The following is a 21,112-nucleotide window of genomic DNA, read 5'->3' on the forward strand; positions in this document are numbered from 1 at the left end:
AGCGTCTTGTAAGGTGCTGTACGAGGCTGCTGGAGTATTACTAAATAGGGTGAATGTGTTCATATGAACTTGATTGTTCCTAGTTTATTATTGCTCTTCACCTGCACCTTACGCTACTTACTGCACTGCACAGTCTGCAAATGTTATATTGTTCTGTGTTGCACATTTTGCTTTATACCGCATCTGCTAAAAACTATAAATAAAAAAAGTGACCTAAACAGACTAGGGTTGTCTTATTGTGAATGAAATCACTTGTACTTTTGCAGTTTCCACTGGAAAATCATTTGCAGTGTACAGATATGAAAAGAAAGCGAGGTTTGGGGCATGTGATGTTCTCCTTTCTCTCAACTGCCACACTCAAAATGTTTGCTGCTGTTTTTTTGTTGTGTCTTTTTTTGCAAATATTACAATCAGCAGATGTTGTCAAGCCACAGATTTAGGATTTTATTGGAGTAATAATCCAAGGCACTGCTGGATTATTTGGACATATAAAAGAACATCTGTCGCTTATTTGCAACTTGCAACAAGTAAAACCTTAAATCTTTCTTTGAAAACACAGATGAACGGCTGAGAATTGACACGTGGCAACCCGAAAGGAAACTTTTCTTCATATCAGGGTTCGTATCCTTGAAGGACCCCTGTCGTGTTACCTCACTAAGTGCAGGATAAGAGTGTGAGACTGCAAATTATTACCCTGCCGAATTAATCATTTAAAGATAAAAAAGTCCCTGATTAGAGTCTCGAACACCCACGCTGCCCCAGGTTCCTGATGACTAATACTGTTAATGATTTGCCTTCAGGTTGAGATTCAAACAGCTAATTTATTCTGCCGTGGTCCCTCCATCAGTCCACTGCGGCTACAAAGAGAAGAAGAACCGTTTAGTGATCGGCTGCAACAAAGCGAGGAACTAAACTGACGCGTGTGTGTGTGTGTGTGTGTGTGTTTGAAAGAAAGAGGAAGACAGAGAGGAGAAAAATAACCAAGAGTCCAAGTACGTTACCTTACATTTATTGCACCACATCCTTATAAATGCAAGTGCACTCAGTGTAACAGACCTGATCTAATAGAATGAGGTAGACTAACTAATCCTAACAGAAAGCAGCTAGAAATACAGATGCTTTAGTTCTGGTTAATATCAATGAATGTGACTGATAAATGTGTTCATTACACAGCTCCACCCAAAGCAAACACCAGTCTTCAAGAATTCCTCGGTAACAAACAGCAAGTGCAAGCTAAAGGTCAATTTCAATGTTCATTTCACACCAGTGATAATTTAAGCTCAGTTTCCCAAGAGAGAAACAAACATATGGCTTCAGTATTTTGCATATTTATTTATACAGAGGTCATCCCTGCCAGTGGCTTAATAGCACTTCTCTTTACCAGCCAGGAAATGATTAACACTGCTAGCTGCCTGTAGTTAAAGAGTGGGAAAGCCACAGACAGACTGAGTGTGCTCAGGCCTGCTGGCTCTGGAGGACCCTGGAGGATTTCAGCTGCAGAGCTTTGGGAGGAAATTAGAGGAGGAGGAGGAGGAGGTGCTGTCCTAAGTTGATCTGCCGGGAGGGAGGGAGGGGGCCGCAGAAGCGACAAAAGAACAAAGTAAGCGTGCAATATGCTGCCACCAAACAGAGTCAGGCTGAGGACAGGAGGAGAATCACACACAGCAAAAACAGAAGCCGAATAAATAAATAAATAACAACAATAAATAATGAAACGCCTCATGGAATGGGCGTGTAACTAAACACATAAGTGCGATTTAGAGCAATGTAGCAGTAAGTAGATTTTGTCGATTCACCGCGGGTCACTTTTGTGTGACCACTTGCATCAGCGTGCCACATCCTGTTTGTGCCACATCCTGTTTCTGAGATAGCGCAACGAGATGATGCAGCATGCAATAACCCTTCTGTCCTGGTAGAGAGCACAAAGAGAAGGCACAGATCATCCAGTCAGTAAGACGTGCACTGGGATCTACACCTAGGGGGAAAACAAAAACACACAGACAGAGGAAAAAGGTCAGTACAAAGCAGATGTGACAAACAGTAAACTGCACTGTCATTATGAAGGCAAACTAGGATGAATAACCTGTGTCCGTCCTGCGCTCAAGCTTAACCCACATTTCTCATATATCATGTGGCAGGAATCAGACGCTGAAAAACTAGAATGCTGAGAAACATAAACTGCAGCAGCTCAGTGCAGCGGCACTTCTGCAAGAATGTGCAGAAAAATATATCTGGGTCCGCTGCAGTGACCACAGCTGTAGACATTAAGAATACAGATCCCCGTAGGAGATGGAAACCACCCACAGCTCCCAGAAATGTGCAAAGATACCAGCTCTTTTCTTTCATTTAAAAATGAAATTACAGAAACGATAAATCATTATAGAAACCCCAAAACAGTATGGCAACTAATGGAAAGGAACAGTTTGATGTTTTATTTATTAACTTTCTTCTTTAGCTGATCAATGATTGAGATGATAAAGTGCAAAAATTATAATAAACCATACACGATTACATAATAACCCACCACTAAACTGCAAATTAATTCAGTAGCTTTAGAGGAACTGGAGACAAATGTCTTAAGTAGCTGTCTTCCCTTGTTGAAGGTCTTTACTAAACGAAAATTTGCTAAACTAAGCTAACACACTGCTGGCTATAGGTTCATTCATTCATTCATTCATTCATTCATTCATCTTCTGTAACCGCTTGTCCTGTGAAGGGTCGCAAGGGGGGGCTGGAGCCTATCCCAGCTTTCATCGGGCGAGAGGCCAGTCTATCACATGCTATATCATAAAAATATAAGAGTGGTATCCATCTTCTCACCTGACTCTGCTCGAGGCTTTCAATAATAACCATGTTTCCTTTCACTGCTGTGTTAAATTTCATGCCAAAGAATAGAATAGATATATCTTCTGCAACAAAAATCTCATTTTAAAAAAGAAAAGCACATATAAAGCCTTTTCTTTTCCCTTTTTTTTATTAGAGTAGATTATCAAGCCCTCCCCTGAGAGGTGCATTTCCTTTGAAACATTTATACAGCTTTAAACCGCACCGCTCACTGCTCATGTATGCAGCCCTAAGCTGGTATCTGGTGGCAGTTGTTCAGGCGTTAATATTACAGTGTAACTCAATGCTCCAGGCGAGGAGAGTGTGGGCCTCAAACACATCCCCAAAAGACTGACTGCTGCAGTGTGGCTACGACACCGCGTTGGAGAACCATTTAAAAAAAAAAGAAATTCTTGTATTTTTTTTTTTTTGTTCATCTTTTAGAACATTTACTTCCTTGTCCCATTTACAAGAAAGTGCTGACAGCGCAAGAAAAAGACTTTCACCTATTTGCGTGAAAGCTCCTTCTTCATGCAGGACTTGAAAGAGACAAACTTTTCGTCCACTCTGACGCCCTGTGAATGTGAGAAAAAGAAAAAAAGAGTGAGAGGGAGGAAGATAGAGAAAACAAATTATCATTTCATGAGAAGACTAGTTTCGTGATGTCCCACTAGATGGCAGTATAAAGCCACGAAAATCTCAAATCAACATTCAGTGACAGAAAGTGTCAGGAGTGTAATTTAGTCATGATGATATGTACTAAAAAAAATGCATGACTAGTTCTTGATAATAGTTGCTTAAGTGTAAAAGTGCTGTTTTGCAAATAAACATCTGAGCTCAGCATCAAGTCGGGTTTGCCTTGCTCATCTTCACATCCGTGTGTCTGGCTCTGAGTGTTTTCTTTACTGACAAGATACAGAAAGTAGTAAACAGATCTATCTTTCCAGGCACCGCCGGCCCTCGAGGAGAGGTCGAATGAGGCTGAAGAGGGAGGAGGAGGAGGAGGAGGAGGAGAGTGGGTCGGGTCTGTCACCTTCAGTGTCTTAAACCAGATGAGTGTAGAACGACTATCTCACCCCGTGTCCACGGTGCAGACGCTCCTTCATGACGCCAACGAACTCCTTGTGGCTGAGTTTGTCGTCGTGGTCCTCATCGAAGATCTTGAAGACAGTGTTGACCAAGTGGCGGGTCAGTTTGATGCCCGTGGCCACGTAGACCGCTCTGGTGAACTCCTCTGAGAGGGAAGAGAGCCAAGGTGATCAGATGTCGTTCACTTGTCGAAACATTAAGTCCCCTCAAAGACGAACATGTATTTCTTAACATTACATTACTACTTTGACTAATATGAGAGAAGACACAAATACACAGCGTACTGTTTTAGGGGAGGACCCTTGCAGGACTACAACTTCTTCAAAGATGAGAAACTGTGTCTCTTGCAGTTAAATAATCTGAAACGTTTGGCTTTTAGTTCAAACTGGGAGATAAAGAAAGTAAGCTGCTGGACTGCAATAGTATAACACCATGTTTGCAGGTTCAACACAGTCACAGCTACAATATGTTGTCCCTGATTGAATGCCAGACCTTGGAATTTAAAAGGGGCTTCATCAAAAAGACCAGCCACTTAACAGTGAAGGTCGAGAACTTTATCATGTGCAGAACAGCTCGGGCTGTGAAAACAGCTGTATGATGTCTGCACGAACCTTCAATACAATAAAGACTTTACTTCATAAATCACCAGATAAATACACTTCTTTTTAACTAACAGTATACAGACACATGTCGTGCCCATAGTGCTCATTTGACCCAGGTCTAGACTCTATTGTTCTGCACTGAACCTAAAGCCACAGCATAACTCAGCTTTGCCTGCACAGAGTTCTTCTCCTCAACCATCTAGTGTCTTTGAGTTGGACTGGAACATCAACTAAGAGCCAGGTGTTGTCACCCAACATCCCCCGGGCCGACTCAGCTAAAGCTCTTGTAGGTAAATGGAAGCAGCCAGGTGTCCAACATGTTGTGGAAAGTCTTCTCGGAGTGGAGGTTTATTTGTCCACGTACTTTTGGCCGTGCAGACATACATGATACAGAAGAGGCTCACCACATATCTAACAAAAAAAAAACGCTGCAAGCCTTGAAACGATTCATAATCTCACACCCTCTACTCTTAAACTTGGCCTATCCAAGCAGGGATTGTGCAGAGAGGAGTAGAGCATCTAGAGATGATTAAATACTGTAGATCAGACAGACAGCTGGGAATTAATACCTAAAAACAACAGAGACTCTGCATCAAGCTTTGGCTAAAGTCAGTTAAGAATTTCCACCACCAATGATTGCCTTGTACTAACTCAGTATTGATGTATTAACTCACACTTGTGGATTTGTACAATATGTAATCTGCCGTTTCATGTAGTTTTATGTACATTTCATCTACCTGCCCAGAGACAATAGGCACAATAAAGACTAGACCATGCTATTTCAGCGTAGGGGTGTTTCACAATGTGCCGAAATAGCTCAGTTGGGAGAGCGTTAGACTGAAGATCTGAAGGTCCCTGGTTCGATCCCGGGTTTCGGCAGGGAATGTGTATGTTTTGGGATGACACAGTGATCAGAGAAGCGCCTTTGGGATCAAAGAGTCACAGGTCAGAGGTGCCTAACCCCCCAGTCTTGCTGCAAAAATGATTTTCAAGCAAATACTTTCACAAGTACAATTAAGTCAGAATATTTTTATTTACTTTGGTTCTGTGTAATCATCAAATTAATTTGAAGTTTGATATATATATATGAAATAAGCGTCTTTATAAACTGAGAAGGTAATTACTCTGCATACACTGCATGCTGTGTGTCTCCCCCCGGGGTCATTAAAAATAAACTCAGTGTTTAGTGTTGTGCAACTTTCACATGACTCCAGACAGACTTTACCTTGACCAATGGAGCGGTTGGCAAAGTTGTACATTTGCATGGCGATGGTAAAATCCTCCAAGTTGTTGAGGAACTGGAAGAAGGACCTGAACTCCTCAAAGGTGATTCCCTGCAAGGAGATAAACGATGCTTTTAGTTCTGAATTTGATATCCCGGAGTCATATAAAGCAAGAAAACTGCATGTGTCAACACTCCAGCGAAGGATGGTGCTAAAATTCGCACAATACATAATCTGCTTCCTTTCATCTAGTGGGGAATCCTTTAGTGTGCCAGGGACCTTGAAGCCATCAGATAGATAACACACCCAAACACACAAAGTATACATTGCTGGATTTTCCCTGCGCAGTATGGACACGCTGAGCTGTCAGCAGCGGGGGGAGGATTGTAGCTTTTGGGAAGAGGTCAGGCCGTTTTGCAGACTTTTCTAAGGCAGATTAACCCGATACTTGAATAAACAAAAACAAAAGTGATGAATCCCCAAACATCTCAGGCTCTGCTGATGACTCAAACACTGAGCCTATTGATGTCCACTCAAGCATCCTGCAGCTACCAGCTCCTTCTCTCACCGGGGGCCCAGCCGAACAGACAACACACACAGCCTAACAAATGGAGTAATGACTAATCTGTGACGCTTTGCTGTTTTAACAATGTGCGAGTCATAAAATATCTCTTAGGGTAATGATGAGACCCACTTGATTATCAATGGAGATCTAGCAACAGGCTACTCGAGTCATCTGAAGAGCTGCTGGCACCTTTTCACGCGGGTCAGCGTGCCAAGAGGAAAAAACAAATTAAAGCTAAAATGAGACTGCTTCACTCAACGGCTAATTCACAGAGTGATGGCAAAAGGAACAGACGGGTAAAATCATCCAGTGTTCACATGAAATTAAATAAATGTGGACAATTTCAAACTTGCATCCGTATGTGGCCACGTTGGGACGTAAAGTTTGTGTTTGTAGGAAACTTTTTCCATTTGTTTTAGTGCAAAGAAGAAGTAAATTAACAATAAACTATCCTTTAATGACATTTCTTAAGAAAAACAAGTGCAATATGGGTACATTGCTGTCTGCTGTTTGGTCTTGTGTCTCAGTTTTAAGTAAACAAAAATATTGACTTAAATGTACTTGTTAAAGTATTGGCCCGAAAATCATTTTTTCTTGTTGAAGTGCAATAAGACTGGGGGGTTAGGCACCTCTGAACTGTGACCTTTTGATCCCAAAGGTGCTTCTCTGATCACTATGTCACAGGTCCTCCCAAAACATACAAATTCCCTGCCGAAACCCGGGATCGAACCAGGGACCTTTAGATCTTCAGTCTAACGCTCTCCCAACTGAGCTATTTCGGCACATTGTGAAACACCCCTACGCTGAAATAGCATGGTCCAGTCTTTATTGTGCCTATTGAGCACATTGCTGTCTGTAGTTTAGTCCTGGGTCTAAGTGTTGTGTTCTATCCATGTCTCTTACTAACTTACTAACAGTGGACAAATCAGGAAAAGTAGTTATTTGCATTGAAAAGTTGCAGTCTCCTATGTAATGTTCACACCTTGAAAATTCATGCCGCGGGCCATATTAGACCCTCTGGCAGGCCAGATTAGACCCACGGGCCGTATGTTTGATACCTGTGGTATATGAAGAGGGACAGGCCCTCCATGACATCAGAGCAAAGAGGTACAGTGTGAATATGTAATCTGCCATTTTATGTAGTTTTATGTACGTTTACCTGCCCAGAGACAATAGGCACAATAAAGACTAGACCATGCTATTTCAGCGTAGGGGTGTTTCACAATGTGCCGAAATAGCTCAGTTGGGAGAGCGTTAGACTGAAGATCTAAAGGTCCCTGGTTCAATCCCGGGTTTCGGCAGGGAATGTGTATGTTTTGGGATGACACAGTGATCAAAGAAGCACTTTGGGATCAAAGGGTCAGAGGTGCCCTAACCCCTGCAGTCTTGTTGCACTTGTGCAAGGAAAAATTATTTTGTAATTTTCACACCTTGCAAATTCATGCTGCGGGCCAGATTAGACCCTCTGGCTGGCCGCATTTGGCCTGCGGGCCGTATGTTTGACACCTGTGGTATATGAAGAGGGACAGGCCCTCCATGACATCAGAGCAAAGAGGTACAAAGTGAATGGGGCTGAGGCAGACAGGTGAAGTCAAGGCAGACTGCGACCACGTCCTTATTTATGCGTAGCTGTAACTTAAATTAAAGAGGCTGTCATTAACAGGGACTAGGTTGGTTATATAGACCAAAAAAACTTTTTGTATTAAGCTGTAAACATGTTTAGTTTGAAGATGCTGAAATGATTCATAATCTCACACCCTCTACTATTAAACTTGGCCTATCCGAGCAGGGATCGTGCAGAGAGGAGTAGAGCATCTAGAGATGATTAAATACTGTAGATCAGACAGACAGCTGGGAATTAATACCTAAAAACATCAGCGACTCTGCATCAAGCATTGGCTAAAGTCAGTCAAGAAGTTCTAGCACCAATGATTGCCTTGTACTAACTCAATGTATGTATTGATTTATTATCACACACATTTGTACATAATGTAATCTGCCTTTTCATATAGTTTTATGTACGTTTCGTCTACCTGCCCAGAGACAACAGGCACAATAAAGACCAGACCGTGCTATTTCAGCGTAGAGGTGTTACACAACGTGCCGAAATAGCTCAGTTGGGAGAGCGTTAGACTGAAGATCTAAAGGTCCCTGGTTCGATCCCGGGTTTCGGCAGGGAATGTGTACATTTTGGGATGACACAGTGATCAGAGAAGCGCCTTTGGGATCAAAAGGTCACAGGTCAGAGGTGCCTAACCTCCCCAATCTTTTTGTACTTATGCAAGGAAAAAGTATTTTGTAATTTTCACAACTTGCAAATTCATGCTGCGGGCCAGATTAGACCCTCTGGCGGGCCGCATTTGGCCCACGGGCCGTATGTTTGACACATGTAGTATATGAAGAGAGACAGGCCCTCCATGACATCAGAGCAAAGAGGTACAGAGTGAATGAGGGCACCTGAGGCAGACAGGTGAAGCCTAGGCAGACTGCGACCACGTCCTTATTTATGCGCAACTGTAACTTAAATTAAAGAGGTCGTCATTAACAGGCACTAGGGACTAAGTATCAGGCTGTAAACATGTTTAGTTTGACATTTTAACATGGGGATCTATGGGGATTCTCACTCTTTTGGAGCCAGATTCAAGGGGCCACTTGAGGAATTGCAATTTTTTAAACTTCTCTGCCCCAAAGGTTGGCCCTACTGTAGTATTGTACAAGTACACTGTCTGTAAACAACAAAATATTACTCTAATAAAACCTCAAATCGTAATTCTGCATTTATTTATTAACGATAAATAATGTTCCTTGGTAAGATTTAGGGGTGACGGAAGGCACATTTTTTAACGATGGACAGAATCAAGCTAGCTCTTTCACAAAGAAAGAAAACTGTTGAAGTATTCCTTAAAAAAATAGAGGGTTCAAGTAAATATTATTACTGCATTAACATTTAAGCTAATTGTGGAGTATGCCACGAAGTGGGTGTGGAAAACTATTAGAGGTAAGGATTAGATTCAGTTACACCAACATAATAATAGTCAGGTCTTACAGACTTTGTGCATTTTATAATCCTTAAAAAAAGACGTGTTACTGTACCTTTTCATCCGGCATGCTGGAGCGCACGTTCTCCAAATACCCACTGACGTCATCTACGTTGGTGTAGCGAAGGAGGATCCGAGCGAAGTCTTCCTCGCTGATGGTGGGCATGCCCCTGGAGTAGGAGAGGAACTCTATCTCAAGCACCTCCGTCTGCAGGTTGTCCATGAACCTGGAGAAACGAGGCAGACGGCAGCTGCTGACAGGAAACGCCACCGCCACAAGCTCGCACACACAAAGGAACACTTAACAAAGTGACTAATAAAAGCACAAAGGGTTTAGCTGGAAGTTTAGAGTGGTGTGAAAATGATGAATGGGCGTATTACAGCATGAGATAATACTTTTTTCTCAAGAACATCGCCGTTACTCATGAAGCAGATGAAAGTGTTTCACGACTCACTTGTAAAAATCTTCAAATTTCAACTCAGCTTTGCCTTTTTTTCCAAAGAAATGCACCAACAGGGTTGTCTGTGTTGTTTCATCCACATGCTGTGAGAAGAAACAAAAGCTGTTATGACCCCTCGTAGCTTTAAATGTATAACATTATTTAACCATGCTGAGGATGTTAGTTAAAACAGCGGCCGTTCACTTCTCAATTCTGCACGATACAAACACATGCAACGCAACAGCATCATCTAACACTGCAGATGCTCTTTCCGCTGTGCTCGCTAACACAAACCTGCAGGAGCTTCCCGGCTCCCGGATGATAACAGTAGCATTACAGTAGTGTATTGACGTGTTATTATTTAGTGAAGAAGCGTCTGAACGAGCGCCCGGCTACCTCAGTGAGATCAGAAAACAGAACTTGACTCGTGCCACGTCTGAGAACATCCCACATGCCTCGGGCCTCCACATGCTGACCGTCTTTTTTAAGAACCTGTGGTAGCAGTCGAGGCACAGCTGTTAGAAGACAAAATACATCTGGCACATGTTGGCAAGATTAGGGAGGGGAAGACGGGTAAACAAACTCTCCCGACGGTGCACGTTGTGACAGGCAGGGAGGACGGAGATGCACGGAGCAGGAAAAGGCGTTAGAGAATTAGACAGGCGTAGGAAAGGAAGGACAGACAGACAGACAGACAGACAGACAGACAGGTGAGCTCAGAGGCCACAGAGACAGCATGGCAGACACAGATGGGAGGATTGCGTGGGGCTGACACCAGTGTATCTGAGAGGCCCATCAGCCTTGACATGAGCCTGCTTCTGCAGCGATGCATACAGCCTCTTGGCAGGACGATGAGCCAACACAGCAAACACATGTCCAAGGCATGCAAGCCATAAGACCCGAAGACGGATTCATGTCAGGTCAACTATGTAAGTATGAGTCCACCAAATATATCATCATTTGATGCTGAGTAAATGCAGGTTATCAAACATCTTCCATCTGTCGGTTTTCTGGGACATTTTAGCTCTTTTGTCTGTGTCACATTTGCTGCTTGCTGCTTGTCTGCCGGACGCTCTTGTGCTGTCTTTTTCTGAATGAGGTCACGCTCCTGATCTGAAATCAACCAATCATTATGGTTATTACAGTTTACACTACTCCCCTGCGCTCTCCCAGCTGCTGTGAGCTACAGCTACACCGAAGATTTCGCTTGTAATTGGTGCCAAGAAGATCACAGGAAACCCGACACAAAATAACGAAGAAAAACTATAATTTTAACTCCTGGTTATAAACCAAACAATGTTGCTGCCTCCAACGCTCGCTGCACCTATCATTTCTTCAATGCCTCTCAAGTCTCGACATCGCCTCATTTATAAGCAACATTAACACACCAACCAACCAGAAAGAGCCAGCTGCTGCCGACACGTGTTCTTAAGTACGGCTTGCTCTGTTTCATAATATTTATTTATCTTATTCAGTTTTTTTCTCTTTATCTCTCAAAGCCCTGAGGGGCGAATCAGAGACAGCTGATAGAACAGCTCTTCCTCAACGCCTCGTCGCTTTTTTTTTTTTTTTACCAGAGAGGGAGATTTACGGCGTGATCCCACAGCTAATTATGGAACGACTCTTTAATGCGCCACGCCGTTCCCATCTCATCCCATGAAAAGATCCCGATGCACTTGTAATTAGAACAGGCTGGGGAAAGCCCAACCGCAGCAGTGAACACAAGCCTGTTACGTATTATTGAAAAAATTTGACTTCTGAACTTTTTGCTGGAAAGTTACCTACAGTATGCGCAGGAATCCAAACAAAAAAAGACACACCTAACGGCAGAGAGCGTCCAAACAGCAGCCTCTTTCACAGCGCTGCTCCTTCTCCTCTCTGACTGGCATCTTCATGGTCAAACCCATCTCAAAAGGTAACCTGAGCTCAAATACCACTCCTCAAGAAACTGTAAAAATAAAACATGTGGGCCTGGGCGAAAATGCTGTCAGTCTTCAGGTAAGAGCTTTTTGAAGTGGAATCTCTTGCCCAACGCTGACAAAAGGTGAATACATAAATCATCTGCTTTGCACCCTCTGCACTACCACACACACACACACACACACACACACACACACACACCCACCCACACACACACACACACACACACACACACACACACACACACACGGGTGATGTGTTTCAATTTCAGTGAATGCGACTGAAGTTATCTGGTTGTTGGCAGAGATAAATATGGGTGGTGTCAAGCCCCTGAGACACATGTATGTTGTTTATGCCGGGTCAGGTAAGAAAGGCCACATTCCAGAAATACATGCAACAATTAGGACTGTTCATTTCTGCTCAGGAAAAAAATTAATAAGTGCAATACATACGCTGTGTGGCTGGGATTTGTGATCACCGTAAAGCTGCAGGCTCTGAAAGGAAACAAAAAAAAGAGAAGGTGCATGCACTACTGAGTATTTCATAACATGAAAATACCTGGAAATATTATTAACCCTGTCATTAAGGCCTTAAAATGCAACGTTAAAAGAATCATTACATTTCCAAGACTGGACTACCCCTCCTAATGATCTTTTTGATAGTTATATACGGGCGTAAGATTAATTCAAGACTGTCCAGAGATGCTAACGTATGTCCTGGCAGAATAAGCTCCTCCATGTTGTGTTTGAGCGATAAGACCTCAAAGAGTCGCTCTTATCGCTCTCTTCAGCTCTGCCTGTTTACATCCACCTGCATGTGGCATAAGACAACCCTACAGAGATGAAAGCCTCAGGCATGTTTTACCCTGCGTGACCACATTCACCTCTGTGCAGCCGCCGCTCTCGCTGGGATTACCTGCAAGAGTTGCAAGCACAAACGCACGATGTTTGATCTTGCTTTAAATTTAAGATTCGGGTCGACATCTTGAAGCTGCGTTTGCCACTTTGGCTAATGGGTTCTTGGTTTCCACCATTGCCTGAGGGAGATACGTGGCACTTTAGGAGTTAGTGGCCTGGCTATGTCTATGTTTATCATTTAGTTCCTAACTTTAGGTGCTAAGCAAATGGAACACACCAGATTTTTCTGTTAAAGATGAGACCAAAATAAGGTTTAAGTCCATATGTTAAATGTCCTTGTCTCAGTTCGCTGTGGGTTCATAACAATGACTGATTAATGCAGCTTTAAATCTGCAATAACTTCAATAATAAAACAATCTGAAGACTAAAATTACCACCTTGTTGCATGTTGTTTCGTGCCAGTAAACAGCTAGCATTCAGCTAACGCGGAGGATTTCTGTGCCTGACAAATATCACCGAGAAGAATCGAGGGTTTAGCTTGCTACATGCTAATATGCTAGCTTTGTCTGGATGACCCATGTGTCTGGCAGGCAAAGTTGGAAGCAGTATAGTTTTCTTTTCTGCTAAAACATGTCAAACAAGTGAAAGAACAAGTTAAAAAAACACACATACAATAAGCTAAATGATGCGAAAACTCAAAGTTCAGACTCATACTTGCTGGTCCAGTCTTTGCATGTCGTCAGTAACTTCTTTTTTGTCCTTTTTCTTACGGAAAATCTCTTCCAGCTAAGTGAGAAAATATGTTGTTAAGGAGACTGCGGCATAACTGAGCACTTTATTGTAATAAATGATAATAAAGATGATGTCCCTACCACCAAGAACTCTCTCTTGTCCACCATCTCATTCCCATCTGCATCAAACATGTTGAAAGCAATCCTGAAGCCTGCATGTGGTTCTGAAATCAAATAAAAGTGAATTAATCTGCAGAGCAAACACCTTTTAAGGTTTAGATAAATTTCAGTGTGGTTTAAGTTGATTAAACTGTATGCTGACTTGTTAAAATGCAGAGCAGGAAGAGGTACTCTGTGTAACTGATGACACCTGGAACAGAGAGAGAAGAAATGAGTCGAGCCAAGAAACAAAAACCCAAATGTTCCTTTTTCGCATTCAAGACGGCGTCAAATAGCATTAACCAGTTAGCTCAGGGTGTTTACAGATGTTCAAAGTCAAGCTGCCGAGATGAATAAGCCTTTCAAAGAAACACGGCACGCCCACAGACGTTAGTAATCTCCTTGTGCTCGCTGATAACATCTTAAAAGGTGCCTTTTTGCTTCGTGCTTGGTGTTCCTCCTCACACAAACACGAGCTTTACAACTGAGCTGACCTATCTGGACACAAACCCAAACAAATTTAAGGCCCACGGCTTCTGATCGTGTTTGGGTAACAAGCTGTAATACATTCTCAAGTGATCTGTCACTGATTGAGAACGGCCGATTCGGGCTCTGTGTCGCGTCCTTCAGCTCCCTTTGTTGTGCGACACGGAGAAGGGAAGAGTAAGTGTCAGGAGACATCTCAGCCGACTCGGGAGGCTTCTCCCTTCTGCCTCTGAAAGCATTCCCAAGCTTTTGTTTGCTCTGGAAGATAGAGAATCGAGCTCAGATAGTTCTGGGTGACTGCTTTGGGTGTTATGGGAAAAGAATTCAGGTACGGAGTTTGCTGCAGGGAGATATTTCTAAAGAGAAGAACACTCAAGGGAAAAAGCAAGCAAACAAACATGCAATTTTTACTCTGTTGTCCTCTGGACGCTGGAATTGTGTTGCTAGTAGGATGACGTAAAGGTAAGCAAAGAGGTTGAAAGGAGAATCAGTGCTGCGTTAGACAGACTTCATCTGAACATTTCTCCATCGTCTCACCTAGCTCTCTCCATCTGGCAGGTACGGCCCTATAATGACAACAGATCTCCACCTTCAAAGCCTTGAAAGCTTAAATGGGTTGAAGAGGGGAAAAAACTTTTAAGATTCCTGCCATGTCTCACCAATACCACACACCTTCACTCCTGGAGGGACCCCCCCCCCCTCTCCTCCTCCTCCTCCTCCTCCTCCTCCTCCTCCTCCTCTTCCCTGCAGCTCAGCCTCTGAGCTCAAGTAGATGTTGTTAGACAATACAAAGAATTCCACAGAAACACTTCATACAGAGTGGCAGTCCCGGAGATGTAATCCAATGCCATTCTTAGGCTTCATAATGTCCGTGGTGATCAGGGGGGTGGCCAGTGGGACATGTCTCGACATAGCTGGGTTCAAACAGCTCCCTCATTCTCTGAAGCGACGCTTTGTTCACAGATCAATCCGGCCCTTTTTTCCCTGACAAAGCTGCAACGTTTAACAGCAGGATTAAAAGCCCCAAATCCCAGCATTGGCACTTAGCTAAAGCAACAGAGGAGAGAGCAGAACAGTGAGATCTGATGCTCCACTGGCTCAACCCGACCTACTGAGTGCAGGCCCAGGTGGGAACATTAAAAAAAGTTTCACTCACAGTGACAACTAGAAGTTTGCCTTCATGCAACTATGAAGCGAGGGGCTGCTGTAGAGCTTCGCAGCCCACATTAAGTGAAATCAGATTCTCTTTTGAAACACACCCATGAGGGCTCCACATGTGCAGGACGCCCTGCTCAAAAAAAAAAAAAAAAAAACGTTGTTCAGAAGCTTGAAGAGACTGTGCTCAAGGGAAGTCCTGAAGCCACATCCGGTCACTTCTTCACCACAGCAGATAATAATTAATAAGTCTGTTAATACTATTAGATTTATTTATTGTTTTCTGAGGCTACAAGGGGATGGTTAGAAGAGTTTCCTCACAGTAAAGGCTCTTTTACGGTACCCTATGCACGATTCCATCTTTGTTGATCCAAAACAATCAATTCGAAAAACTGCGGTGATGGAGAAGCAGCCAGAAATACTAAAGAAGAAACACACTACTACCAAGCAGACTAATGACAGCTCTTGCAGCCACGGTGTGCAGTTACATTTCTGGGGAGGTCTACGCCAGCTGCACCTCACCGTAGCTACGGCATCAAATTGACGCAGAAGCCTAAACCGCCTATAAGAAGGTTCTGGATCATCTCTGAGGTTCCTCCTACCGTGAAAAGACATGCATGTGTAGGTTATTCTAAATGCTAAACTGGTTCTAAGTGAGTAGTGGTCTCACGTGGACTCATGTTTAGTGTGAACTTATGGTTTCCATGACTTCAAAACATGACATTGTCCCGAAGCTCTGAGTTCAATCGTGTTTGCTGTTGTTTTCAGAAAGGGTGAAGGCCGTGGAGGTTGATTCTCTGGTGGTTGTTTACACATCGTAACTGAGTTGTGTGGATTTTTCTTCTACACTTTTGAATATGTCTGATATGGGCGATGTTATAAATGGACACCAAACATTTTGCGCACATGTCCTCCTATGTGATTCCCATCTGAAGGCAGCAAATATTGTGTACTGTGTTTCAGGTGAATACATTGTCTGTCTCCACAAATGTTTAGGAGACACTATTCAACCTATGATGCATGTGTGGAAGATAAAATTTGCAAAACCTGTTATTTACTTGGGATTAAAATGAGCTTTGTTTCAAGGGGGTTTTCTGCATCAAACTATAGTTTATTTTTCATAATAAAAACAAGAGTGGAAAGTTCTGCATATTATCCACGAAGCATTCCCTCCTGCAAAGGTCACCTGAGAATAAATCTACAACATGTTACAGCCCACACTCTCTGCTCTAGGTTAGGGACAACAAGAGCACACTCTGAACAAGACATGGGAGGGCCGTAATGCGACAGCTTAAAAAACACAAGAGCACAAAGGGGAATTACTTACATTCAAAGGATTTATGTGTGGGGCTGCAAAGCATCAAGCGGGTTCTTTACCTCGTTCACGAAGATTTCTAAACAAATTGGATGATCCTTTCCAAACAGGTGGGGTATCAGCCAGCATCTTGTCTAATTCCTGCAGGTACAGGGGAAAATCAGTCCTGAGTAATCACAACGTTTGCAGGCGCTACACAAATTACTAAGGTTTTACGCAGATAAGGAGAGGATCCTGTAAATACACACTCACCTTTTTAGTGAGTGACTTCCATCCTCTCCTATCTAAAAAAAAACAAAACAAGGTCAACAGTCAGTGGGTGGTGCGTTTTAAAAAAAAATTGCTGTGATTGCTGATGATTTCTGCATCACGCGGAAAAACAAAAGTGAGAGCAGGCGTTTGCGCGGACAGAAACATGCGCTGTGAATTGGCACGAACACATTCCAATGGCCAATAAAGCAGAAGATAAGACGGACGTGTCGTAAAAACACCTTCCTGAGAAATTACATCGATAACAGTGTCAATAACCCTCCACTGACACTTTTTTAAAGCCCGAGTCTTGTGTCTGGGATAATGATCCACTGAACAGAGGAAGGGGATATATCGTCCTCACGTATGTGACGCTTTTATAAAGTGAAAATCTCACGGCTCACATATGAATTAATTTACATTTTAAGTTTAAGGCAGCACTTGAAGCTTGGTTTGCTTCAAACTGCTCCTTACATTGACATTAACCCAACCCAGAAATGGTAAAAACTAATCTCTTTACCAGCCACAGTATAACCATAAAACATCACGATTACATTCGCAATTAGCAACGCAGTAACAGAAGATTGTCTTATAATTACATGTATGGCATGCATGCTAAGTTGTTTGGTCTCTGTGGGTCCCTGCAAGTTTGTTGCCACATAAATGAGCCATAAAAGTAGGGTTGCTGGTAAAGATGTCTATCTTTATGCAGGTGTTATGACTGAAGCACTTCAAGCCCTGACTTATTGTCCGATGGCACTTCACACGCCCTCAGCAACAACAAAAATGTTCCAGGAAACAGCGATGGGATTTTCTTTTTTAAAAAAAACTGTTATTAAGCCATTGCATGATTAAAAGTAACTGGAGTACGGAGAGATTTATCTAATGATTTGACGAACATGTATTTATGCAAATGGTAGCAGGAAAAGTAGATGGAGTTGACATGCTTCACACAATTTAGGTCACCTGTTTAAGTGTCATAGTCATGGACTGCTTTGCAGACATACAGCATTAATGTGCATCCCACAGATACTTGATCAGTTTGGGATCTAGTGAATTTGGAGGCCAGGTCAACACCTTGTGCTGTTCTCCATGTTTTTCTGAGTTGTTCCTAAACCGTTTTTGTGTGTGTGTCTGTGTCAGGCTGCATCCTGCTGGGGATGGCTGCTGCCATCAAGGAGTGTCATTGCTATGGGGTGGGGGTGCCTGGTCTGGTCTAGGTGGGTGCTACATGTCTAAGTAACATCCACACGAATGAATGCCAGGTCCAAAAGTTTCCCAGCACAAGACGGTCAATGTTGTTTACTTCTCCTGTCAGTGGTTTTAATGTTGTGGCTGATCAGTGTATCTTGTCGGTGTAGAAGCTAAACAATAGTTATCACACATGCCTATTTTTTTGGATATGTGGAAGAGTCAGCAGGAAAACACACACTCCTGGAACTATGTGGTCGACATGGGGCCTATTATTTTCTGTTTATTAAATGATTAATGGTTTGATCCAAAAATTAACGCCCTTAATAAATCCACTTTTCATGGGAATGTCTTCTGAAATCTTTTTTGCATACCTTTTTTTTAAATTGTTTAACTTCTGTAAAACCTAAACATCAACCATGATTCTTTTCTTCCTCTAAAGGACGTGTAGTGTTCAGGTGTCAGGCTGAGCTGAGTACTGGAAGTCAACCTACTCTTCGGTTCGTTCAGAGTGACGGACTCGATGAAGTTTCGCGGCGTCATGTAGAACTGGCCCTCACACTCCACCGAACTGAACAGTCGAAATCTGTTCTCATTGGACGACATGTACACGTCTCCATCGTCCAGACCGTAAGTCTTCGTCTGGGAACACACAGAGAAGCACACACATGAAATATTGCGAATGTTATCAGTGATAATACCGTCTGAAAGATGCTTTTTGTGAAACGCACGGAAGATTTTCTTGTCACGGAAAAAGCCTCGCTCGCATGGAAAAACAAAGAGGCCCCTGCTTTAATTCACTAATGGGGTTCATGTTATGTCAGCACTATTTTTTTTTTTCATCCCCGCGCTGCAGATAATGTCCCTACAACTGTTCAAACCCAGCCAGATCAGAAGGCCGGACTCGTGAAGACAGAGTGGATCTCTCCGTCAGGTGGCACATTGCCAGGTCCACTGGGCACCGAGCAAACACCCAGGGAATGTGTGCCCCCCTCTGCTTAACCATTAAACCCCCTCTAACCACCCCCACCTCTCATCAAATATCAGCCCCTCCGCCAAGCCGCAGTGTCCAGTTTCCTGTGTCCCTGGATTCCTCCTTACACCAGTCCAGTCCACCTCCCTCCCTCCTTCACGTATCAAACAAGAAATCTTTTCTCTGCAGGGACTGAAGCGTTCAGAGCAGACATGGTTTACATGTTTGTTTATATCCCCCAGTGATCTGTGGAAATCTTGTCAACACACGTCTCAGCTAAAGACACTTAGAAGTGCTGGCGTGTAATAGGCCAACATGCACACTGTGCAGGGGTTAGATTAGAAATGACACCAACGCCTGATGTAGTGCAACTATTGGAGATTAGAAGTGCGGCTGGCACGGATTTAAGTGACACATTTGCTCGTGTCTGAGGCTTCTTAAAATGCAAAATAGAGAAAGGTGCTCAGTGCATGTTCCTACACTGCAAAGAGAAGCCTACGATTGCGTTGCCTCGTCCAAAAGTGCACGAATGCTGTTAAAAATTTCAATGTTCAACCACAGTTCAAACACCAGCACAAAGTTTTAAATACACCAATAGAAAACAAAGAAAAACAGTAAAAGCAAGTGAAGGTTGACAAATCCATTATCGGAACACTATTCAACTGCACAGACTTCCTCCAGTTCCATCTTATCATTTATTATTCATCATTTTAAACGGAACATATCTGAAGATGCCTTTGTTGACATTCTCAGAAATGGTGATGTCTGAAGATTTCACAGTTATTCATTCATTCATCTTCTGTAACCGCTTGTCCTGTGAAGGGTCGCGGGGGTCTGCTGGAGCCTATCCCAGCTGTCATCGAGCAAGAGGCGGGGTACACCCTGGACAGGTCGCCAGTCTATCACAGGGCTAACACAGAGAGACAGACAACACTCACATGCACACCTACGGCCAATTTAGAATCACCAATTAACCAAACGAGCATATCTTTTGACTATGGGAGGAAGCCGGAGTACCTGGAGAGAACCCACGCAGACACAGGGAGAACATGCAAACTCCACACAGAAAGGCCCAGTCGGTCCATGGATTCGAACCCGGGACCTTCTTGCCCCGTCAGTGAGTCAATCATTATAAAAAAATAAAATCATTTTAAGAGTAACCATGAGTTTGACATGAACAAAAACTGCACATGCAGCGTAAACAAGTGATCAGGTGGTCGTGGTGTTTTGTCCAGCCCCTAAATAATGTAAATACATAATAATAATAATAATAATGAATGCATTAAAAATAAATAGCATTCATTATGCACCTCTTCCTCTGTATACTGCCATCATAAGATCTGATTAGATCACATGTGCAACAAAAGCAAACAAACCCATCAGTTATGGCCGCCGGTGCGTCACGTGACCAAAGACGCCTTTTGTCCATTTTGCCATTTCAGCACCAAAGGTCGCGGATAGCTCCTCCTGGTGACATAATTATTACTGTAAAGTCACGAAAACGCGAAATTCTCTCTTGGAGCTGCTCTGTTTGAGGCTGTCACTGTTAAAAAGGGAAAAAATGAAACGTTTTTTCACGACTTTTTTCTCCTTTCTTTTTTTAATGAGACCGTAATGAGCTGAATGTTGCCACTAAAGCCCCCGCTGCTGCTTGACAAATGCCCCCCCTCCGCCACTGTACCTTATCGGTGGCAGAGACCGATGGCAGCGCCAGGTGCATGAGCCGAGCCTCGACGTGGCTCCTCAGTCCGGGACGCCGGGCGACGAGCGAGCAGCGGTAGTAATAGTAGTAGTAAGCAGCCCCGGCCGCGGTGGCGGTGACGCAGGCTCCAGCTGCGATAACTTTCAGCGCCTTCGAGGATGTTTGCTGTGTCCGCGCTGTAAACGTCCCTGTTTTGGAGCTGAATGACGGGATAAGCCTGCGCAGTGCAGCCATGGCTGTTTACACTGAGCTGTCGTAACCGATAACACACACACACACACACACACACACGCACACAAACACAATCAGCAGGGCAGAGCCTCTCGAGCTGCTCCGAGCTCGCGAGACGTGCCGTGGGTATTTCAAGTCACTCTGGGATTAAAGGGCGTCAAAATCTCAAGAGTGACGGAACTGTTGAAACCTTTTATAAACGCTGGATTCTATAGTCTGTCTTGCGCTTTCTTTAAAGTACGATGTTTTATATTTGCAGGTTTAATAAAATAATAATAATAATAATAATAACTGATGCAAATGTTCAGGTTAATCCCCCGGCCCACCATCAACTCTCTCCCTCTCTTATTTTGTTCCTTGGGA

At 43.3% G+C, this 21,112-nt stretch overlaps 1 protein-coding gene across 1 annotated transcript; it reads right to left on the reverse strand.

Annotated features, from left to right (window-relative positions):
- Positions 1–999: 999 nt before the first annotated feature.
- micu3b (mitochondrial calcium uptake family, member 3b) lies at positions 1,000–20,996 on the reverse strand. The gene is made up of 15 exons (XM_084549954.1): positions 20,498–20,996; positions 18,338–18,485; positions 16,656–16,687; positions 16,466–16,544; positions 13,611–13,658; positions 13,430–13,512; positions 13,272–13,343; positions 12,153–12,194; positions 10,177–10,272; positions 9,796–9,884; positions 9,396–9,567; positions 5,740–5,848; positions 3,900–4,057; positions 3,330–3,398; positions 1,000–1,975 (listed from the first exon to the last, which is right to left on the reverse strand). Exons 1-14 carry the CDS (start codon positions 20,750–20,752, stop codon positions 3,330–3,332), a joined length of 1,452 nt encoding a protein of 483 aa, XP_084406080.1. The 5' UTR covers positions 20,753–20,996; the 3' UTR covers positions 1,000–1,975.
- Positions 20,997–21,112: the final 116 nt, after the last annotated feature.

This window comes from Chelon labrosus (genome assembly GCF_963514085.1).
Source record: "Chelon labrosus genome assembly, chromosome: 8".
NCBI lineage: Eukaryota > Metazoa > Chordata > Actinopteri > Mugiliformes > Mugilidae > Chelon > Chelon labrosus.